Below are 19,654 nucleotides of genomic sequence, written 5' to 3'. Positions count from 1 at the left end.
GAGGGAGGGAAACAAGAGAGAGAGAGAGGATTGACTGAAGGAGGTTGAGAGGGAGAGAGGGAAGGAAAAGTGAGAGAGACAGAATGAAAAGAGAAAGAGAGAATGAAAGAGGTCTCTGATGGTAGGGGGTGGCATAACATGCAGCTTCATTCCAACGTTCCTTTCACACACCGTTCCAAAATGCAGCACCCTCACACACACATGCATATGCTCACACACACTCACACACACACACACACACTCACACACAAGCCCTCTCTCACACACACACACACACACACACACACACACAGAGCTCAGGTCTTTACCTCTTCTGTTTGTAGGTGAGCATGGCCTCTGAGATGGGGAATTGGTGTGAGACGGCGGCCCCAGCCAGATACTGTGTGACCCGGCCCGCCACGTCCATGGTGTCTGCGGGGTCAGAGAGGGGCACAGCGTGACTGTCCGCTCCGGGACACGCGTACCTGGGTCTAACACCTACTGGAGCTAATCTGGGACACACCTACTGGGGTCTAACACCCACGGGAGCTAATCTGGGACACACCTGGGTCTAACACAGACAGAAAGTTTTTTTTGGCGGAGGGAGGGGTGGTACTGACCTGAAGTTGGGGGCTCTGTTCGGCTGAACACCTCCCTCCACGCTGTGTCCATGAAGAGGTTGTTGAACTTGCTGTCGAACGACGCCACGTACTTCGCCAGGGGATGAGAACCTGAACAGGTGAGCGAAGCCACGACAAAACATTTCAAACTGGTATTTCACCCACATTTTTGTGCGTACAGACACAAGCACCTTTTCTCTCTCCTTCCCCCTCTACCTCACTATTTTGGTACACTCTTTCTATCATTCTCCACCCTTCTCTCTTCCTTCCCTTCCCTTTCCATTCTCTCTCTCTCTCTCTGACCCATCATATATCATAATACTTGCTTGTCCTTGCTAGATGAACTTGTGATTAATTCTGATCATCACTTGTGTATGTGTGGAATTGTGACAATAAAGGTAGTTTAAAATCTCAAATCTGTCTCTCTCTCTCTCTCTCTGTATGCATGGGTGTCTCTCGCCCCCCGGCCTCACCGACGGGGATGACCAGGAAACGGATGTAGCTCAGCCAATCGGGCGTCTTGTTGGCCAGCTGCTCCACGAAGAACCTCAGGATGGTGCTGAGGTAGCTCTGGTCCCCCGCCACCGCCACCTTGATGGTGGGGGGCGTCTGCGCGTTGCAGTTGCAGCTGCGGGGGAAACAAAAAACTGTCAATGGAAAGACTGCCTCGGCTGCGCAGCCATGGTTAGGGACCGAGGTGAGGTGAGTTTAATGCTGTGAGATTGTGAGATGAAAGGCGCTATAAAAACAGCATTGGTCATTGTTATTATCAGCTTAGCTGGGTGCGTGTGACCGTTTGGGAGGGGCGGGGCGGGGCGGGGCGGGGCAGGGCGGGGCGGGACTCACAATCTCTGTATCCGGGTAACGATGGTGTTGAAGGCGGCCTGGACGTCGGCAGATGAGCAGGTGGAGACGATGGGCTGGTTGTGCTGGTGAAGGAGCTCAGCCAGGTACTGTGTGGGGGCGAGAATGGGGGGGGGGGGGGGGAGTGAGAGGGGGCAACAGTACTCATCACAGAGAGTAATACTCCCCACTGTCCTGCTGCTACACATAACAACTAAGACATACCCCGCTTTTCGAAGGTAGCAGGGGAAGGGGTTATTTGTAGAGGGGAAAGCGTAACTAAGAGTGGCACCATCAAAGCTCACAAAGCTAAAATTAAAAATAAAAATAAAAAAAGTTTTTTTTTTCTCGTCTCCTTAAAACGTGTGAATGTGGGCTACGACAAGCTGAACATCAGAACAACCCAGCAATAATAAAGCACCGTGGTATGTCACCCATACAGTCGCGGCTAAAGGGTGTTGTTAGGCATCAGGCGCTAGCAGCTACTTATTTTTAACAGAGGCATGCACACCGGACGCATGCATGTGAGGTGTTGGGGTCATGTAAATTCGTGAACAGATGGAATACACAGAAATACTGGGGTAATGACAGGTAAAGATGGGGGATAGGGGGTATATGGGGAGGGGTAAGTGGGGTTGCAGAGGCAGTTGGAGATGGGGGTGTTAAGGGGAGATATTGAGGAGATGGGGGGTTTTAGGGGGGAGCGAACAGAGCAGATCTTGGTGGGGGGGTGTTAGCAGACTTTTCCAGGAACCCCTGCAGGGGGGCATGAGGTTTGGGGGGGGGGGGTCAGAATGGGGGTGGAGGGGACTTTTCCAGGAACCCCTGAAGGGGGGCATGATGTTTGGGCGGGGGGGGGGTGGGGGGGGGGGTCAGAATGGGGGTGGAGGGGACTCTTCCAGGAACCCCTGGAGGGGGGGTGAGGTTCGGGGGCCGACCACAGCAGGGCCATTTCAGACATAACGTCCGTCTCACAGAACCTCGGAAAATGCCACCGTGCGGGAATCTCCGAGCCCACAGCCGTTCCGGAGCAGGGAAAACCGGTATTCCTCAACGGCCCTGAGCACGGAGCCTCCGCCAGGCCCCGGCAAAATGTCTCTAAAACGCCGCCACCGCCGCCGCTAGCACCGCCGTTAGCACAGAAGCACCGACCCTCTGCCGGCTCTATTTTAGGGATACGGCCCCCCCGGTGACCTCCTATTTCACGGAATGGGAATACCGAGGTGCCTGAACGAGGGCCTAATTACCACCCCCCCCCCCCCACGCCCCGAAAAAAAGACCTAAATACTACAAAGCATTTCCATAACATTTGCATAACATTTCCATAGCGTTTGAGCGCGCGCTAAACGCGGCTACATTAGCATGCATTCGCTCGGCGAGCGCTCTCGTTTTAAGTGACTTGTAATGCGAGAGAACGCAGGTCACTCTGGGCAAGAGCTTCTGCCGAGGGAATATGTGGTAAAGCAAACGCATTTAGCCAGAGCGACTCCTAATGTGAGCGTTCACATGAGCTAATGACCTCGTAAGCGGGTTCACGCAAGTTAATGAACAACAGTGTACCTCCATGCACTCTGCTCCTGCCAAATGGCTGAAGCTAAGCAGGTGTGGGCTTGGTTAGTACTTGGATGGGAGACCACCAGGGAATACTGAGTTGCTGCTGGAAGTGGTGTTTGGTGGGCCAGCAGGGGGCAATCTTCCCTCTGGTACAAATAAACCCCAATGCCCCAGTAATAACAGTGACGGAGTTATGGCTCATAACACCCCCAGACCTGAGAGAGGGGATAACTATATGTCTGATAAACTATGCCGAACCAGATCTATGACACAGTCAGAAATTCATAAAATAACTTGATGGTGATACTATCAATAGCATGACAAGCACTGAATTAAATTAGTAAGAGGTGGGGGAGGGACAGGAGCCAAGATAGAGCTTACAGAGGTAGGTTAAGGGAGGGGTGGGGTTAAGTCTGGTTCCCCTGGCTTTGAGCCACACGCTCAATACAAACCCCGCCCACTACCCCTGCCCCGCCCCTCTCTACACAGGGAAGCATGCACACCACAAGAACAAACACACACACACACAAACACACAGACAGAGACAGACACACACACAGACAGACAGACGAACATGCACACACACAGACATGCACACACAAACGCACGCACACAGACAGACAGACAGACACACACACAAACACACACACACACCCACCTGGCCCTGCCAGTCGGTGGTGTTAATGAGGATGATGCTCTCTGGCAGCTGCTCGTCTGAGATCAGGATCTGGTTCAGCTGGTCGTACACAGACTTCCTAGGGACCTGGGGAGAGGAGAGGAGGGACCGAGAGACAGGCTGTGAGAGGAAGTGTGTGTGTGTGTGTGTGTGTGTGTGTGTGTGCGCGCATGTGGTGTGCGTGTGTGTGTGTGGGAGTGTGGTGTGTGTGTCTGTGTGTGGGTGTGGTGGTGTGTCTGAGTGTGTGTGTGTGAATGTGGTGTGCATGTGTGGGTGCGTGTGTGTTTGTATGTGTGCATGCGTGTGTGTGTGTGCATGCGTGTGTGTGTGTGTGTGTGTTTATGTGTACGTGTGTGGCAGCGGGCCTACCTGTGGTTAGCGGTGTTAGCGGGCCTACCTGCGCGGTGAGCCGGGAGTCCGGCGAGCTCTCGCTGTCCATGCTGCTGGTGCGGTCGCTCTGGGCCTTGCTGTTCTGCCGGTCCTTCATGGAGGTGCTCCGCGGCCGCCGCTGAAGCTTGTTCTCCGTTTTACTGGGAGAGGGGGACAGAGCAGCAACCAACAGACCTTTACACAACATGGACTGGGCACCAGTGCCATCACTGCAGGCCACTGTATGCCATCCCACTGAGATACAAATCAGAGCAGCGGTCAACTTAAGAGCCACAAATCCTTATATACTCTGGACTTCAACAGTAGTTACTACAGGCGTCTGCATTTAATATAACCCCATCCCAGTGATACACAGACATGTCAATCAGCACATACACATCAGGGCATTTAGCAGACAGTCACAGCAACAGCAGGTTACAAGTGCACAATATAAGACCAGGAAAACAATAGCAACCATAAAAGAAGAACCATGAGCATAATCGCAGACAACTGTACAGTGACCCACAAGAACGGCTATGACGGCTATGGACCATTTTTGATTTCATTGTTTTGGTACGATCAGCAGAGTCAGGCGTGCAGTCGTACGAAGAGTCGGGTTAGTGGTCTGTGCTCTGCAGCCTGTGACGCGTGAGGCAGGGGGAATTAACACAGGGGGAAGCCGCGTTGCAGCTCAACGAGCTTCGTCTGAGAGTGACGCACGCGAAGGAGCCCCGGGGGGCCTAACTGCATCACTCTTACGTCCGCAGCCCCTCTCGCAGGGCCCTCCAGCGGCGTGGGGCGGGGGTTCTGTTCTTTTCGTTCTTTTTCTCCGATTGCAGGATCTTACATTACATTACAAGCATTTCTTATCCAGAGCGATTACATAACTTTTACATAGCATTTACATCCATTTATACATCTGGATATGTAATGAAGCAATGCAGGTTAAGTACCTAGCTCAAGGGTACAAAGGCAGTGTCCTTCCCGGGAATCGAACCTGTGACCTTTAGGTTAGAAGACCAGCTCACCAGTTCCTTACCCATTATACTACACTGCCGCCAGGATTTGCGGCACCTGTGGGAAACTGGCTGAGAGGGTGCTCACGCTGCGGAAGCCATCTTGGCTCCACGCAGCCCGTGGTTCTGCCTTTTGCCTTTACTATTAACATAACTATTTCTCTTTTTTGTTGATATATGAATCTGTTTTTGCAAACATTCCGTTTTTTCCGTGCTCTGCGCTGGTGTGGCGGGACGCCCTCCCGCGGGCCGCGGGGGACTCTGAGCCGCGAGGCGAGTCGGCGCTGGGCGGCGGGCGGAGGGTTGGCGAATTCCCGCCGGGCCGCCGCGGAACAAACACCGTCTGGCTGCTGAGCCACCAGGGCTTAGTCTCTGACGGGTTTCAGCAATGTGAGACACGCAAGCGCGCACGTGCGCTGTGTGTGTGTGCGTGTGAGTGTGTGTGTGTGTGTGTGTGTGTGTGTGTGTGTGAGTGTGTGTGTGTGTGTGTGTGTGTGTGTGAGTGTATGTGTATGTGAGTGTGTGTGTGATAGTGTGTGTGAGGGTGTGAGATAGTGTGTGTGATAGTGTGTGTGAGTGTGTGTGTGTGTGATAGTGTGTGTGAGTGTGTGTGTGTGTGGTGTGTGTGCTTGCGTGCGTGCGTGCGTGTGTGTGTGTGTGTGCGCGCGTGTGTGTGTGATAGTGTGTGTGAGTGTGTGTGTGTGTGTGTGAGTGTGTGTGAGTGTATGTGTATGTGAGTGTGTGTGTGATAGTGTGTGTGAGTGTGTGTGAGTGTGTGTGTGATAGCGTGTGTGAGTGTGTGTGTGTGTGTGTGTGTGTGTGCGTGTGTGTGTGTGTGTGTGTGTGTCTTTGTGTGTGTGTGTGTGTGTGCGTGTGTGTGTGAGTGTGTGTGCATGTGTGCTGTGTGTGTGTGTGCTGAGTTGGCAGCATCTGTGTACATGGCATTCTAAAGCTGTGCTTTTGCTGAGTGTCAGGTTTCACAGAAGCTCTCTGTACATCACAAGCCAAATATTTGGTATCCAGTCAAGATACGGAATCTGTGCTGGAGACAACTGTGTTGGTGGCACCCATTTTATTTTTTACACAGTTTGTGTGCTTACACTGGGTTGGGAGAACAGGTGGACAGGTGCGTTACCTGGGTGACATGTGGTTCTGGGACTCCGTCTTGCAGAGCTTTCCTACGGAGCTGGGGGGTTTTTCAGGACTGGGGTCCCAGCTGACATCCCCTGCCCCTGGCCCCGCCCCTGGCCCTGCCCCGGGCCCCGCCCCCACATCCTCTTCCTCTGGCTCCTGCAGGAGGGAAAAAACAAGATGTGATCTTCTTCATTTACAGGCAGTGAAAACTCACAAAAAATAAACGAAGAACGTTTGGCATTCTGTCGCCAAGCGAAATGCTCCCGTTTCCGGGTGACACCACGGCCAATCGTGCGTCACCCTCCGGGGGCTGCCGCCCACAGCTGGCACTGGCACGGTCTGGATTCCGTTCCAGAGCACGCGGCCCATCCGTACTCTGGAACAGGGCCTTATCGGGATGAGCCACTCAGCAGCTCCCTGTACCATAAGGCCTCAGCAACCGCAGACAGACAGCGTAGGCAGCCGCATCCATAATGCATCAGGACATTAATGCGAATGTGACAGGTTGTTTCAGGGGTGCTAAGCTGACAGGATGCGCCTGAAGCACATGCACAGCGCACACGTATGTAGTCATGGTAACGTCCGTGACGCATTCAGACAGGTGTACCAGACTACGTGCAGTAGGTCGGAGAGATGTGTTCCGTTCTGAGAGATGTCTTGAGCGGTAGACTGAGTGCTTGGTGCATGTGTGTGCGTGCGTGCGTGTGTGTGTGTGTGTGTTTGTGTGTGTGAGTGCTTGTACGTGTGTGCGTGTGTGTGAGTGATAGGGTCCATTAGCCCCAGTGGGGGTCCAGCCGCTTCTTGTTTTTCAGTTACCTATCGATCGAAAGAAGATCTATTAACAGCGCCAGCGTCTCGGTAAACAAGATCGGGAGAGCGAGAGAGCGAGAGAGCGAGAGAGAGAGAGAGAGAGAGAGAGAGAGAGAGAGAGAGAGAGAGAGGTAGAGAGAGAGAGAGGAGGGAGGGAGAGAGAGAGAGAGAGAGAGAGAGAGGGAGAGAGACGCCGGCCGCTACACAAACGAAGTGGGCGAGCAGCAGAGCGGCGATGGTAATCACCGACGGCGGCCCCTCGCGGCGGAGCGCATCGATCCGATCTCAGGAGCGCAGAGCCGAGCGGCGCGGCGCCGCGCACAACGGCCGCCTCTGTGTGTGTGTCAGCGCGAGCGCCTTCCTTTCACACACACCCCGCTCCCGCCCACGCCAACCTCCGAACAGCGTCTGACTAACATCTCATCAACGTCTGAACAACGTCTTATCAACGTCTGAACAACGTCTTATCAACGTCTGAATAACGTCTTATCAACGTCTTATCAACGTCTGAATAACGTCCTCTCGACGTCTTATCTGAGTCCTACCTGCGGGGAATCAAACAGGAGGACGCTCAAGATTACGGCCTTTGTAAAAAGAAAAAGAAACGCAGATCCTTTTTTGTGATGGATAAATAGAAGAATGAGCAGTGAGAGACCGAAAGAGGAGGAGTGTAAGTGATGGGGGGATGAGGGAGTGAAAGAGAGAATGTGTGTGTGTGTGTGAAACGAGAGAGGGCAAGGGAAAGAGAGCGCTAGACAGAAAGGGAGGGAGGGAGCCGTTTGTTTATGTAAAGCTTTGGCCATATATTCACACACGTCGTGCCAATAACAAAAAGTATTATTGTTAACGTCTAAGGTCAATGTTGTTATGTCTGTACATCTTGTCTACAATGCCAGTATGTTTTGCACTATACCTGCTTGTTTGTAAAGTACTTCAATAATAAAAAAGGTATTATGTATCGGGAGAGGAGGAGACAGGGAGAAGGAGATGGAGGGAGAAGGATAGAGGGATAGAGAGAGTGGGTGAGGTAAATCCAGAAGAGCTTTAGGCAGGATCACTCACCCCTGGTGCGGCCTCCACAGAGCTGTTTTCAGGATACCGGGCCCCGGGCACTTTGGTCTTCTCCACAGACAGGAAGTCTGCACCCTACGGGGACAACAGGGACAGTGGCAGTTCAACCTCCCGCCAGAGGGGGCACTGCTCAGGCATGCTTCACTTCACAGCACACACAGCACCACAGTCAATTAAAGACTCCCTAAAGAAGGGGGTGTTTTCATGAGAAATTAAAGCCCAGAGAAAATTCTTGGTTGGACGAAACAAAGGATGAATCCATCTGAATGCTGTCTTGAAACAACACTCAGCTAACTTCAATGGCATTCATGTTTTAAGGCTTATTTACTCTTTCCCACCCAAGAGGACAAAGATTTCAAGCTCCAGAAGGATATACATATTTGTTAAATGACAAACGGCAATGATTAACTTCTGAAATTTTCTTTTCCACGAACACCAGTAGCTGTCTCTTTGTTTTCCATAACTGAAGTAACAGCACGTCACAATATTATGCCTGAGGTCATGCCACTTCAACATGCTTCACCTCTGTTTGTTTTACCAACACGGGCAATTAAAGAAACTGCTTTACTGTAGCTGCTAACTAAGGGGGAAAAATACGAGCTAATTAGACAGTGGAAACATGAAATAAGATTAATTCCTGCCACCACCTCCATTTGACCTTCCGTCCCACTTGCGAAAAAAGAGGGAAGTTCCGTTTTTGTTCTTTCACACGTACTGCACGTCTAATGGCTCATTTTGTTTAGACAGGGGGGATATAAATAGCCACCTCCTCTCACAGGGTTCAGGAAATAACCCAAGTTTGACATTTTACCGTCACTTTCTGACAACGTACGCCCGCTTTCCCCTTTCAATGTTTTTTATTTTATTTCTGCGAAGCGCAAGAAAGCAGCCGTTTTAAGCACGCTGTGCACGGGGACGGGGGGGAATCCGAGCTGCGTTTGGCGCTTTTGATCGCTGCCTGTAATTGTTGTGTAATCCTGAAACTCCGGCACCTGCTGTGATCGGATCCCGTTACACTTGGGTCGGCTGGATAGAGGCTTTGACCCCCCCCCCCCCCCCCCCACCCCCCCATCCCCCCATAGACTCGCTTTCCCATTAGCCCTATAAATACCACCTAGTGGACGGCGCACATCGCTGGAAGCGTGCTGTGCGTTCGGTCCGATGCCCGGGGTCGTGACCCCGATGTCAGACTCTAAATGCGGGGCGCTGAAATTGGAGTGGAGGGGTGGATGGGGTGTCTGCTGGACGAACTGTTCCCCCGTGTGCCCCCCCCCCCCCCCCCCGCCCCCCCCCGCCCCGCCCCGTTCCCGTAAAGCCCCCGGGGCGAGTCTGCGTGCTCTGAGAGCCGGGGGCTGCGAGCGTATCCCAGAATGCACTGAGGAATCCCTGTCATTTCCTGACAGGCAGACTGACATTCCGCCTCACTGCCCCCCCCCCCCCTCCCCCGTCAAGAGTGCTCTTATGATTATGACTGACTGCGTTAAGAACAACAACATAAACAACAACAACACTCCTATTACTACTATGACTAATACTGTAATAATAATAACAACAAAAACAACAATACTACTACTACCACTAATAATAATAATTATTATTTTTAGTAGTATTGTAGTTTTGTTATTATTATTTGTTTTTAGTAGCCATAGCATTGTTGTTTTGTTGTTGTTTTTGCCATTATTATTATTATTATTACTATCTTCTCTGCTCTGCTTTGCTCTTAAACACTGGAAGGTTGATGGGCAGGGTGGGGTGAGGCAGGCAGGGGGGGTTAGAGGGGTTTGGGGGGTTCTCTCACAGCGGAGGAGGGGTTTCGGGCCTGGCTCCTCTGGCTGTGCAGGCTCCCAATCTCCGTCTGAGAGCTGGAGTGGGACATCCCTTCAAAGAACGGTCTGGAAGCACAAAGGAGAGAGACATTCTCATGAGCGCACGATGGGATGAACACATGAATGAATGATGAGGTGAAGGTCTGAACACATTAATGCGTGAAAGAATTAACACATGAAAAATGCTGCATCCAACCATTATAACAGGCGACTGACAGCATTAGCCCTGAGGCCAGGGTTAAATGAAAAACATCCCATTATAGAATTACACACTGACCCCTTAAAGCTGGACTCCAGGGACCTTGTGTGATGCAGGAATTAACGGCTCAGCAACACAAACACAGAAGCGCATCGCTGGTACGCACATAATACACAGGCTGGAGAGCGGGGACCCCCGTACTGCAGCACTTACAGTATCCCCAGGGCGGGGCCACGAGGCTCAGGGGGCAGGGCTTGGGGAAGGCTGGGGGAGGGGCCTGGGGCATGATGAGGGGAGGGGCTTGGGGAAGGCTGGGGGAGGGCCCTGGGGCATGATGAGGGGGAGGGACCTGGGGTCCAGTTAGAGGGAGAGGCTCGTGGTGTGGTTAGGGGCAGGGCCCTGGGGCATGAATAGGGGGACAGGCTGTGGAGTGGGGTTAGGGAGAGGAGCCTGGGGGACAGGCTGTGGAGTGGGGTTAGGGAAGGGGGCAGGGCTAGGGGGGAGTTTGGGTTTACCTGAGTTTGGGTTTGGGCGTACTGAGCACGCTCTCGTTATCCTCCATCTCGGGCCCGCTGTCGCTCTGGTTGTAGACCTCCAGGCTGTCGTACAGCAGGTCCAAATCCTCCTCCACCTCCTGCGTCTGATCCACCGGGTCAGAGTCCAGCACCTGCCACCAAAAACAGGATTTAACCGGCTAGGAAAAGCTCATTAATCAGGGAAAAAACCTGGCGTTCGCCCAGCAAGGGCTTTCCTTCCACAGGTACACGCTGTGATATATTAAAAACATTTATCACATCTGTTGATTACAAAAAAAAAACTTTAAAAAAAAAAAAAAAAACTGAACTGAAATAGAATATCTGTTAGCTGACAAGTGACATCCAGGCTTTCCGCATTTTTTTCTCTCAACCCAAGTACGTTTCGCTCCGAACAGCCAAAATTAGGAGTTTAAAACCGGCCATGACGAAGTACCGCGCTCTGTAATCCTGCTTTGGCTTACCTGAACCTGAACTCCGTCTGAGTTGATTTAAGCGCTGAAAACTTGGCGGAGTGCGTTTCGGCGACAGCATGGGCATTAATCCTCGCGGCCGGCCCAGTACGGCATTAGTTTGTTTGTGTTTCGGAGCGCAGTGATGGATAATTACATCTCACCGATCACACGCAGTTTCATAACACATTCACACGCCTCAGTTTTTACTGCGGAAACCATGGTGACCAAGGCAGTGCCTCTCTGGATTTGAACCCGAAAATCACAGGTCTGTAGGCTAGTGCTTTTAATCACACGCACACACACACACACACACACACACACACATGCACACACACACACGCACGCACACACGTTCCTAACCCTGCTGTTTTTAACAGACCCAAATGTCAAACACACACCTCGGTCCACACCTCACACCACCTTCGTGACATTTACCACACATGTACATACACACAGGGTAAGCCGGAACGATACGGAACTGGGCTCACAACTCAAAAGGGTTGCGGGTTCGATTCCCGGGTGGCGCCCATGAGCAAAGCCACTTAACCTGCACTGCGTCCGTAAATATCCAGCTCTATGCATAAATGCATTGTGCGTAAAAAAAAGTAAGTAATCTCTGGATACGAGCGTCTGCTTAACGGCAGAAAAAACACAGACTAAACTGCACTGTCCTCATGGTTCTCATGTGCTTAAGACTGTCCCCCGCCCCTCTGGGGCACACACATGGCGCACATCTGCGCGTCAGAGAAAGAGCAGCCTGGCCGGTCTCGTAAACACCCAGCTGTTCCCTCCCCACTCAAGGGAGCGGCCTGAGGCGATAACACACCCTACGTCCTCCTGGAAAACAAGAGGTCAGCTTTATGGCATCCACCGCATCGTAGCGAACCCGCCGCAGCATGAACACCAGCTCAGCTTTATTTAAATTAAAAAAAAAGGCCCCGGAAACTGCACAAAACAAAGGGCAGCGAAACACCAACGCTGCACGGACCCATATTCCCTCCTCCTACACCTCATTCACAGGAAGAGATGCCACAGCAAATGAAGAATATCACACAACCAGCTAGGCGTGATATTTGAGAAGGAGTGCGGAGTGCGGGGAAGAGATGTGTGTGTGACTGTGTATGTGTGTGTGTGTGTGTGTATGTGTGTGTGTGCGTGCGTGTGTGTGGGTGCCTGGCATGTGTGTGTGTGTGTCCGCACGCGTATGGGTGTTCATCCCTCAGTATGTCCAGACATCTGGTTTTCCACAACATCCTGGTTTTATTTCATTTGGAATGGCCTGGAGCTGAAGAACATTGTATGAAACGTGTTAGCCAAAGAGTTCTGACGATGATTGTAATTGTTATTCTGATTAATATGGTGATGATGATGGATGATTTTTCATCCTCTCATTCTTCTTCTTATTATTATTATTATTATTATTATCAAGAACAACAATAACAACAACAACGGCAATACTACTACGACTACTACTACTACTACTACTACTAATAATAATAATAATAATAATAATAATAATAATAATAATAATAACTTTATTTATTTAGCACCATTCCTGCAAACAGCTCAAGGTGCTTGACAATGCAGTTATTTTGCTATGCTACACATTACTGGTAATACTTCTAGTACCACTGCTACTAACAATCACAATGGATCAGTCATCGTTTATTGTGCGACGCTAGCAATACTTAAAAGCCTTTACGCCAGCAGCAATTGCTACGTGCTTTTCCTACAGTTAGCGCAGTGCTGAGGCAACACCTGCAGCACAGTAACTCTGCAGTTTAATGCTGCGTGAAACGGCCAGGTCGATGTTCTGAACGCACAGCTGACCTCGGTCCTCCAGCCAGACGCTAACAGACTGAATTGAGGCCAAAAGGCCTATTTACGGTCATTCGCTTGTAACGCGACGACCTGCAGGCACTAAATTAGGAGCGCTGCATCGAGGGAAGGGGGCTAATCAAGTGATTAATGTTAAGGCACAAGGCTAAAAAAGTTGGCGTTAGTGACACAAGCAGCCTGCAGTCACTTGCCAGGAAACAGATTTATGGGCATCGAACAGATTTGTGGACATCAATAGACCGCAGAAGCAGATCGGCTGACCTTAAAGAAGGGATTACAAATGCGTTAATTGACAGTTTAAGGAGCCTCAGTGAATTGTGGGTATGCACAGACTTAAAACAGGCCTCTACTTTTAACTAGACTTTAAATATAAATAAATGAAAAATGGCTTTGTTCGCCTTTTCTGCCCCGATTACTTGTTCGTTACGGTCGATACCTGCATCAGAAAAACCTAACTGTCAAAAAAAAAACTGCTTTGAGACCCGCCAACACAGATCACCCTCCTGAGACACTCAACTCCACGGTCTCAATGTCGAAAGTCTCCCTACTTCAAGCGCAAAGTGTGCTTCCATGGCAACAGACATAGCATAGGCCTACTGTACTATCCCAGCAGGAATCCCTGTCACCAACCGGAACCTTCCGTCGTTAAGAAGCAGACAGGAGGGAAGGGCTGTGCGGTGTGTGTGAGCGTCCCCAGGGGTTTCTCCGTGGACAGCTGCGCTGGGCAAACCCGCGGCCGCGTAGGCTAGCCTGCGGCCGCTCCAGACGCACACAGCTCCAGGCCTTCCACCCGCACCCGAGTCGGCAGCGACGGGGGACCTGGACCCGCTGCCCTTCCTTCCTTCCTCTCTCCCTCCGGATGGCGGCCTCGTCCGCGCTGGGATAACGGCGCTCGACCTGGCGGCCTATCGCAGCGGAGAACGGGAGCTCAGGCGCCCCAGTCTATCCAATCCCACGGCTCCTCGGCTTCGCCCCGACGTCACGCGGCGGCCATTTTAAAACCCGCGCCGCTACGGCGAGGAGGGCACCGCGCCGATCGTCCGCGCCGAACGCTACCGCCTCCCGTCTGTCTGCCGTCGGCGAGGGGCTGACGGATGACATCTGAGCGCGCAGACTGAGACGCCGCGTGGTTACCAGGGACGACCGTCGAGCGGAGCCAGAAACAAACGCCAAAGTTAGGTATCGCTCGCCAAACAAAAGGCACGGAGGAAATTGCTACTCGCTATCAGAGAATCCGGAAAAGGCTACACGAATATTAATTGCAGTGTCAGAGAAGGGAGAGGAGGATAGGTAGCCTATTTTCAGACGTTCCTGTTTATAGAGAGTGATAAAACCGAATGGATAGAGTGCCGTTTTCACATTTGCGTGGAAAGAGACGCAGGTAAATTGAAGCCAGTTAGGAAAAAAGCAGCGTGTTGACATCTCAGATTACTATAAAAATTTTTCTGGCAGAAACCTTTTAGCTATTTGCCACGGCTAAGATAAGACTTTAAACCACATAGGAAAGTCTTTTAAATTACGGTAAGTACAGTGGACGCTTATCTTTGCGTGCTTTAAACGAAAACCCCCTCCGGTGGTAGTGATGGTGGGGGGTTGGGGGGGGGGGGGGTCTGATAGCTCTCAATTGAATTAAGATTGATTTATCGAGCAGATCCGCCTCGCTCCAGTTTGCTACGGAAACCACGCCGTCGGTCAGAATGTGAGTGACGGTTGCAGATTCCTCGCGCCCCAGGGTTCCGGAAACTTCTAGCGACGACAAACAGATGACTGACAGGTCGGGACCACTCCCCTCAGCGACGGAGGAATTTTCCACAGAAGGTAGCGACGCTTGGGCTGACAGTGATGCATTTCCGGCGAGGGAAAAAAAAACCTGTTCTGATGTAACTGACAGATGGACTAAAAAAAACAACAAAAAGGCATTTCACAGATGGCTTGAAATAATCTTTCAAAGACCTCAAACAAAATTAAACGACATAAGCTTAATAACGTGCCACAGAAATAAACCTGACCGGGTATCAAACCTTTACACATACTCGTGTATCCTTGCTGAAGCAAGGAGACGAGGACAAAATAACTAAGGGGTTTGAATGAATCCACCGATTGGCTCCCATCTTTGACTCACAGATACATAAAGGAGTGGCTCCGCCCATTTCTGGTTTCACGAAGCCTCATTCCTACCGTCAAAAAACAACTAACCAACAACCAATGAACAACCAACCATACAAAGCTCAGCCGCTTGCTCTGAGGAGGAACTTCAAAAAAGCTTAAGAACCTACAAGTACTAACTGTCACAGTGAGAGAGAGAAAGAGAGAGAGACAGAGAGCGAGAGAGAAAGAGAGATAGAGAGCGAGAGAGAGATAGTGAGCGAGAAAGAGAGAAAAAGAGAGAGAGAGAGAGAAAGAGAGAGAGATAGAGAGCAAGAGAGAGAAAAAGAGAGAGCGACAGAGATAGAGAGCGAGAGAGAGAGACAGAGAGAGAGAGAGAGTGAGAGAGAGAGATAGATAGATAGATATGGGGCGGTCAAGGACAGGGGTTTATGGTGGTAGCAGGACACAGAAGGCAAACTTCCGCACACTTTTGAGCACATAATGCCATTAGAGCATTTAATGCTGTAATGATTTTTCTGTTTTGTCCTCCCCCCCCTACACCCCCCACCCTCTGTTGCACACATATTAGATGAAGCCACGGCAATTCTGTTTGGAGAATCAATATCCAGAGATTGCATTTCAAAGCCCCCCTAAGGCAATTTAATAACGGCTATATGCGCAGTTGGCCGACTACGGGCTACAAAACCGCTAACTTCGCTCAGGCTGTTTATCTTGGCCCAGCTCTGCAAACATTTATTAATTTATGGATCTTCTATTTTCTTTTTTTGTTTGTTGCATCTGCTCACCATGCAGACTGAGACCCAGGACCTTGGAACTTTGTTTACCGACCGGGCAAATGTGTTTTAGCGCAACAGGCTGGCTAACGTGCGAAATGCAAAAAGCACCCAAAAACAGGGGCTGGCACGGTCACTCACCTCATCCGTAACTTTGAACCTCTTCAGCAGGGCCACAAACTTCTGCTTAAAGTTGGGTTGCTGTGGGGTGGAAGGGGGGGGGGGTGTGAGGGAGGGAGGGAGGGGGGGGGGGGAGAGAAGTTTAAAACCATATTTCCAAGCTAAGTTCCCGGATCGCCGTGGATACTGTCGCCGTTGAAACGCGGCGGCACTTCACACAAGAAACGTCCTGGAGTAATACCATGTCTCGGATCAGTGGTGGACCGTCGTCATGGTAACGGAGCCCCCCGGGGGGTGGGGAGGGAGGGTGTGTGGAAAACGGCCGTGGGCTGTCGGCGGCGTCTAACGGAGCCCGGGGTGAAGTAATCCCTCTTCTGCAGGCTGAGTAAATCTACTGTAAATACGGCGTGCTCACCGAGCGGAGAATGTAAACCTCTCTCTGCCCCCCCCCCCCCACCCTGCCCCCCCCCCGGGGTTTGGAGCGTGGTGGGTGGACCGGGACGGCGAGCAAACAGTCGCCAGTGATTTAAGAGCCCTGGCCGCCGTCGTCGCCGTCGCTCGGCGGTCGTCGGAGATTAACGGCTTGAACTTAAGCGACCCTTCAGGGAAGCGCTGGCCGCCGGCGCGGGCCTGGACAGCCCCGCCGCCATTTTGCGAGCGACAAACCGGGTCAGCCGGAACCGAAAGTGCTCGCCTCGCTGCGCGCCGGTCAACCCGAAAACAAAACGGACCCGGACAAGTAAAGAGGCGAGCGTGAGCGTGGTGGCGGGAGTGGGACGGGGAGGAGGTTGTCCTCACGGTTCTGCATTATCCACATCAACTTCACCACAGATTAATTCATTTTCCGCAAGTATGTGTTCTGTGCTTTGTTTATTTGGAAGGTATTTTTGTACTGGGAAAAGAAGACATTTCTGTGGAGTTCTGCAAGGCAGTGAGTGGGGGAGCAGGGGCGGGGCTTGGGCTGGAGTTGTGGGCGGGGCTCTGGGGGGATCAGGGGGGTGGAGTCTCTCTTACCCTGGTCATGGAGGTGGTCCTGATCATTTTCCTTCGCGATTTCTTTGGCTTCCTGACCTCGTCGTCTTCATCGTACAGGTCCTGAAACGCACGGTGCAGAGAGCGAGCAGAACTGCGTTAAAAACCTAGGAAACCAAACACCTCACAGTTACAGGAAAGGCACACACACTTCTGCATTATACACAACATCACTTATAATCTAAAATCTAGAATATCAGTAAAATTTCCACTGCATTTCCTCTTCTACTTATTATTCATGTTTGCATACATTATAGAATTTAATGTAAATGACACGCTGTAGTAAATATATATTTTACATATGAAATGTATATATTTCTTAAGTTACGGATCACAAAACACACATTTATAATTGGATCTACAGACATACGATAAAGGAAAAATAATTCTAACGGGTAACTTTTGACACACATACTGAAATGATTACATCATATATTTCTGTAAGGTAGGTGTGGCTACAGAGAAGCCGAATTCCGCAGGGGGGCGTGGCCAGTAAGAGTCTGTCGTCAGTCACAGGGGAAGATGACATGTTTTAATGAGTGGCAGATGCAGCCAGAGCTGAAGTGTGATGTCACGCCAGCTCTCCCCGCCTCCCCGTCCCCTGGCAGAGACGGCCAGGCCCTCCACCTAATGCAGCCCTAATCTCCTTCGTCATGACGACCGTGCCCCTCCAGCTGTAGTGCTGCCCAATAGCTGACCGTGCCTCGAGCCGTTCCACGGGGAACATCCTGTGCTTTCACAGAAGCCTGCGTGCTTCTCTCTGTTGTCCTGCAAATTAGGACCAAATGAGGGTGAATAGAGCATCTATCTGGTGTCTGTTAAGGCACCACGGTCTGGTATCTGTTAAGGTTCTGTTCCTGTGTGTGGATGGACCCCATAGTCTGGTATCTGTAGAGCCGCTGTTCCAGTGTGTGGATGGAACCCATGGGCTGGTATCTGTTAAGGCTCTTTTCCAGTGTGTGGATGGAACCCATGGGCTGGTATCTGTTAAGGCTCTTTTCCAGTGTGTGGATGGAACCCATGGGCTGGTATCTGTTTAGGCACTGTTCCAGTGCATGGATTGACCCCCCACTGTCTGGTATAGAATCTGAGCCATGCTAGTGCTAACTATAGCCAGCAGTCCTGTAGGGTGATGTAACAGATTCAGATGTGATAAGACACGGTGGCTGACATCCCTGTCACCTTATAAAGGCAGCCCAGGGCATTTTAACCCATTTACATTCAAAGCAAAGTAAAGTAATCCCGTTTTCCTTGGAGCGTATCACCTCACGGAGATGCAATCGAATAATGTGGCTGCACATCATTCACACGAGGGATTTAGGGCACCGTTTCTGCATGGAAAATGAATTAAGCTCTCAACTTTTTAAAACAACCTTCAATTTTTTATTGTGTTTATTTTGCGCACTGCGGGCAGTCTGTGTGCACAGGCAGCCTGGTTGGACACGGTTGAAACTTTGCCTGATGAAACACTGCAAGCTATTTTTACTTAGAAACGCAGACCTATTTCATTTCCACATTCTGTTCCTTTCCTGGGCTGTGTTGAGCATGTTTAACACTGGGGATGTAAACCAGACTGACCCCTTAGTGTCTTGAGTTTGATTAGTCTGGTGAGACACAAGTGAGTGATAGGTGAGATACAGGCGAGAAACAGGAGAGGAAAAGGTGAGATATAGGAGAGACACAGAAGAGGGACAGGAGAGACACAGGTGAGACACAGGAGAGGGACAGGTGAGACACACACAGGAGAGGGACAGGTAAGGCACAGGTGAGACACAGGAGAGGGACAGGTGAGACACACACAGGAGAGGGACAGGTAAGGCACAGGTGAGACACAGGAGAGGGGGAGGAGAGACACAGGTAAGGCACAGGAGAGATACAGGAGAGGGGGAGGAGAGACACAGGTAAGGCACAGGTGAGATACAGGAGAGGGGGAGGAGAGACACAGGTAAGGCACAGGTGAGACACAGGAGAGGGGGAGGAGAGACACAGGTAAGGCACAGGAGAGATACAGGAGAGGGGCGAGTCACATCGTAGTCAGAACACGGTGCACAATGCACTTTCTGTATCTAGGACATCGCCAGGGCGCCGTTTCCATCTGGGATTATGAACACATGATCACACATTATGTTATGAATTCAGATGCTCAGCTCAAATGCATTATGCGTTGGTGAAAACGTGTAAAGGGTTCTGCGATAATAATCTGGCGGTGTTACCGAGCAACAGCAGCGGAATGCACCCAACGCATTAACAATGATCTCATTTTTGTGCTCAGGCACTGAAAGGGGGCGGAGCTCGGAGGGGGGAGGGGCGGAGTCATGCTGCCTTTTGGATCTTCAGTGCATTAGAAAAGGTGACAGTGTCACTGCTTTAAAAAAAGAAGTCCAAAAGGGCAGTGGTCTGAATTAATGTTATTTGAGAGGGAGGACCTAAGGGCATTAGAGAGGAACATAAAACAGTATTCAGGGTGTGTGTGTGTGTGCACATGTGCGCGTATGTGTGTGCACGTGCGCGTGTGTGTGTGCACGCATGTATGTGCATGCGTGTGCATGTCTGTGTGTGTGTTTGTGTGGGCATGTGTGTGTGCACGTGTGTGTGTGTGTGTGTGTGTGTGTGTGTGCACGCATGTGTGTGCGTGTGTGTGCATGTCTGTGTGTGCGTTTGTGTGGGCACGTGTGTGTGCGAGTGTGTGTGTGTGT

General features: G+C 51.1%; 1 protein-coding gene across 2 annotated transcripts in view; it reads right to left on the bottom strand.

Moving 5' to 3' along the window:
* Positions 1 to 19,654, bottom strand: part of si:ch211-126j24.1 (phosphofurin acidic cluster sorting protein 2) — a 94,700-nt gene that overhangs the window by 11,546 nt on the left and 63,500 nt on the right. For both annotated transcript variants that reach the window (XM_035405486.1, XM_035405487.1), the window contains exons 7-18: positions 16,941 to 17,021; positions 15,948 to 16,007; positions 10,613 to 10,764; positions 9,871 to 9,964; positions 8,064 to 8,147; positions 6,193 to 6,347; positions 4,070 to 4,202; positions 3,655 to 3,759; positions 1,446 to 1,552; positions 1,073 to 1,227; positions 600 to 710; positions 309 to 411 (exon numbers count right to left, since the gene is read on the bottom strand). In XM_035405486.1, coding sequence (XP_035261377.1) covers positions 309 to 411; positions 600 to 710; positions 1,073 to 1,227; positions 1,446 to 1,552; positions 3,655 to 3,759; positions 4,070 to 4,202; positions 6,193 to 6,347; positions 8,064 to 8,147; positions 9,871 to 9,964; positions 10,613 to 10,764; positions 15,948 to 16,007; positions 16,941 to 17,021 — 1,340 coding nt within the window. The remainder of the gene's footprint in view (positions 1 to 308; positions 412 to 599; positions 711 to 1,072; positions 1,228 to 1,445; positions 1,553 to 3,654; positions 3,760 to 4,069; positions 4,203 to 6,192; positions 6,348 to 8,063; positions 8,148 to 9,870; positions 9,965 to 10,612; positions 10,765 to 15,947; positions 16,008 to 16,940; positions 17,022 to 19,654) is intronic.

The sequence above is a fragment of the Anguilla anguilla genome, chromosome 2 (genome assembly GCF_013347855.1).
Source record: "Anguilla anguilla isolate fAngAng1 chromosome 2, fAngAng1.pri, whole genome shotgun sequence".
NCBI classification, from domain to species: Eukaryota; Metazoa; Chordata; class Actinopteri; order Anguilliformes; family Anguillidae; genus Anguilla; species Anguilla anguilla.
The sequence above is the reverse complement of the archived record's forward strand: the minus strand, read 5'-3'. Positions and strand labels throughout refer to the sequence as shown.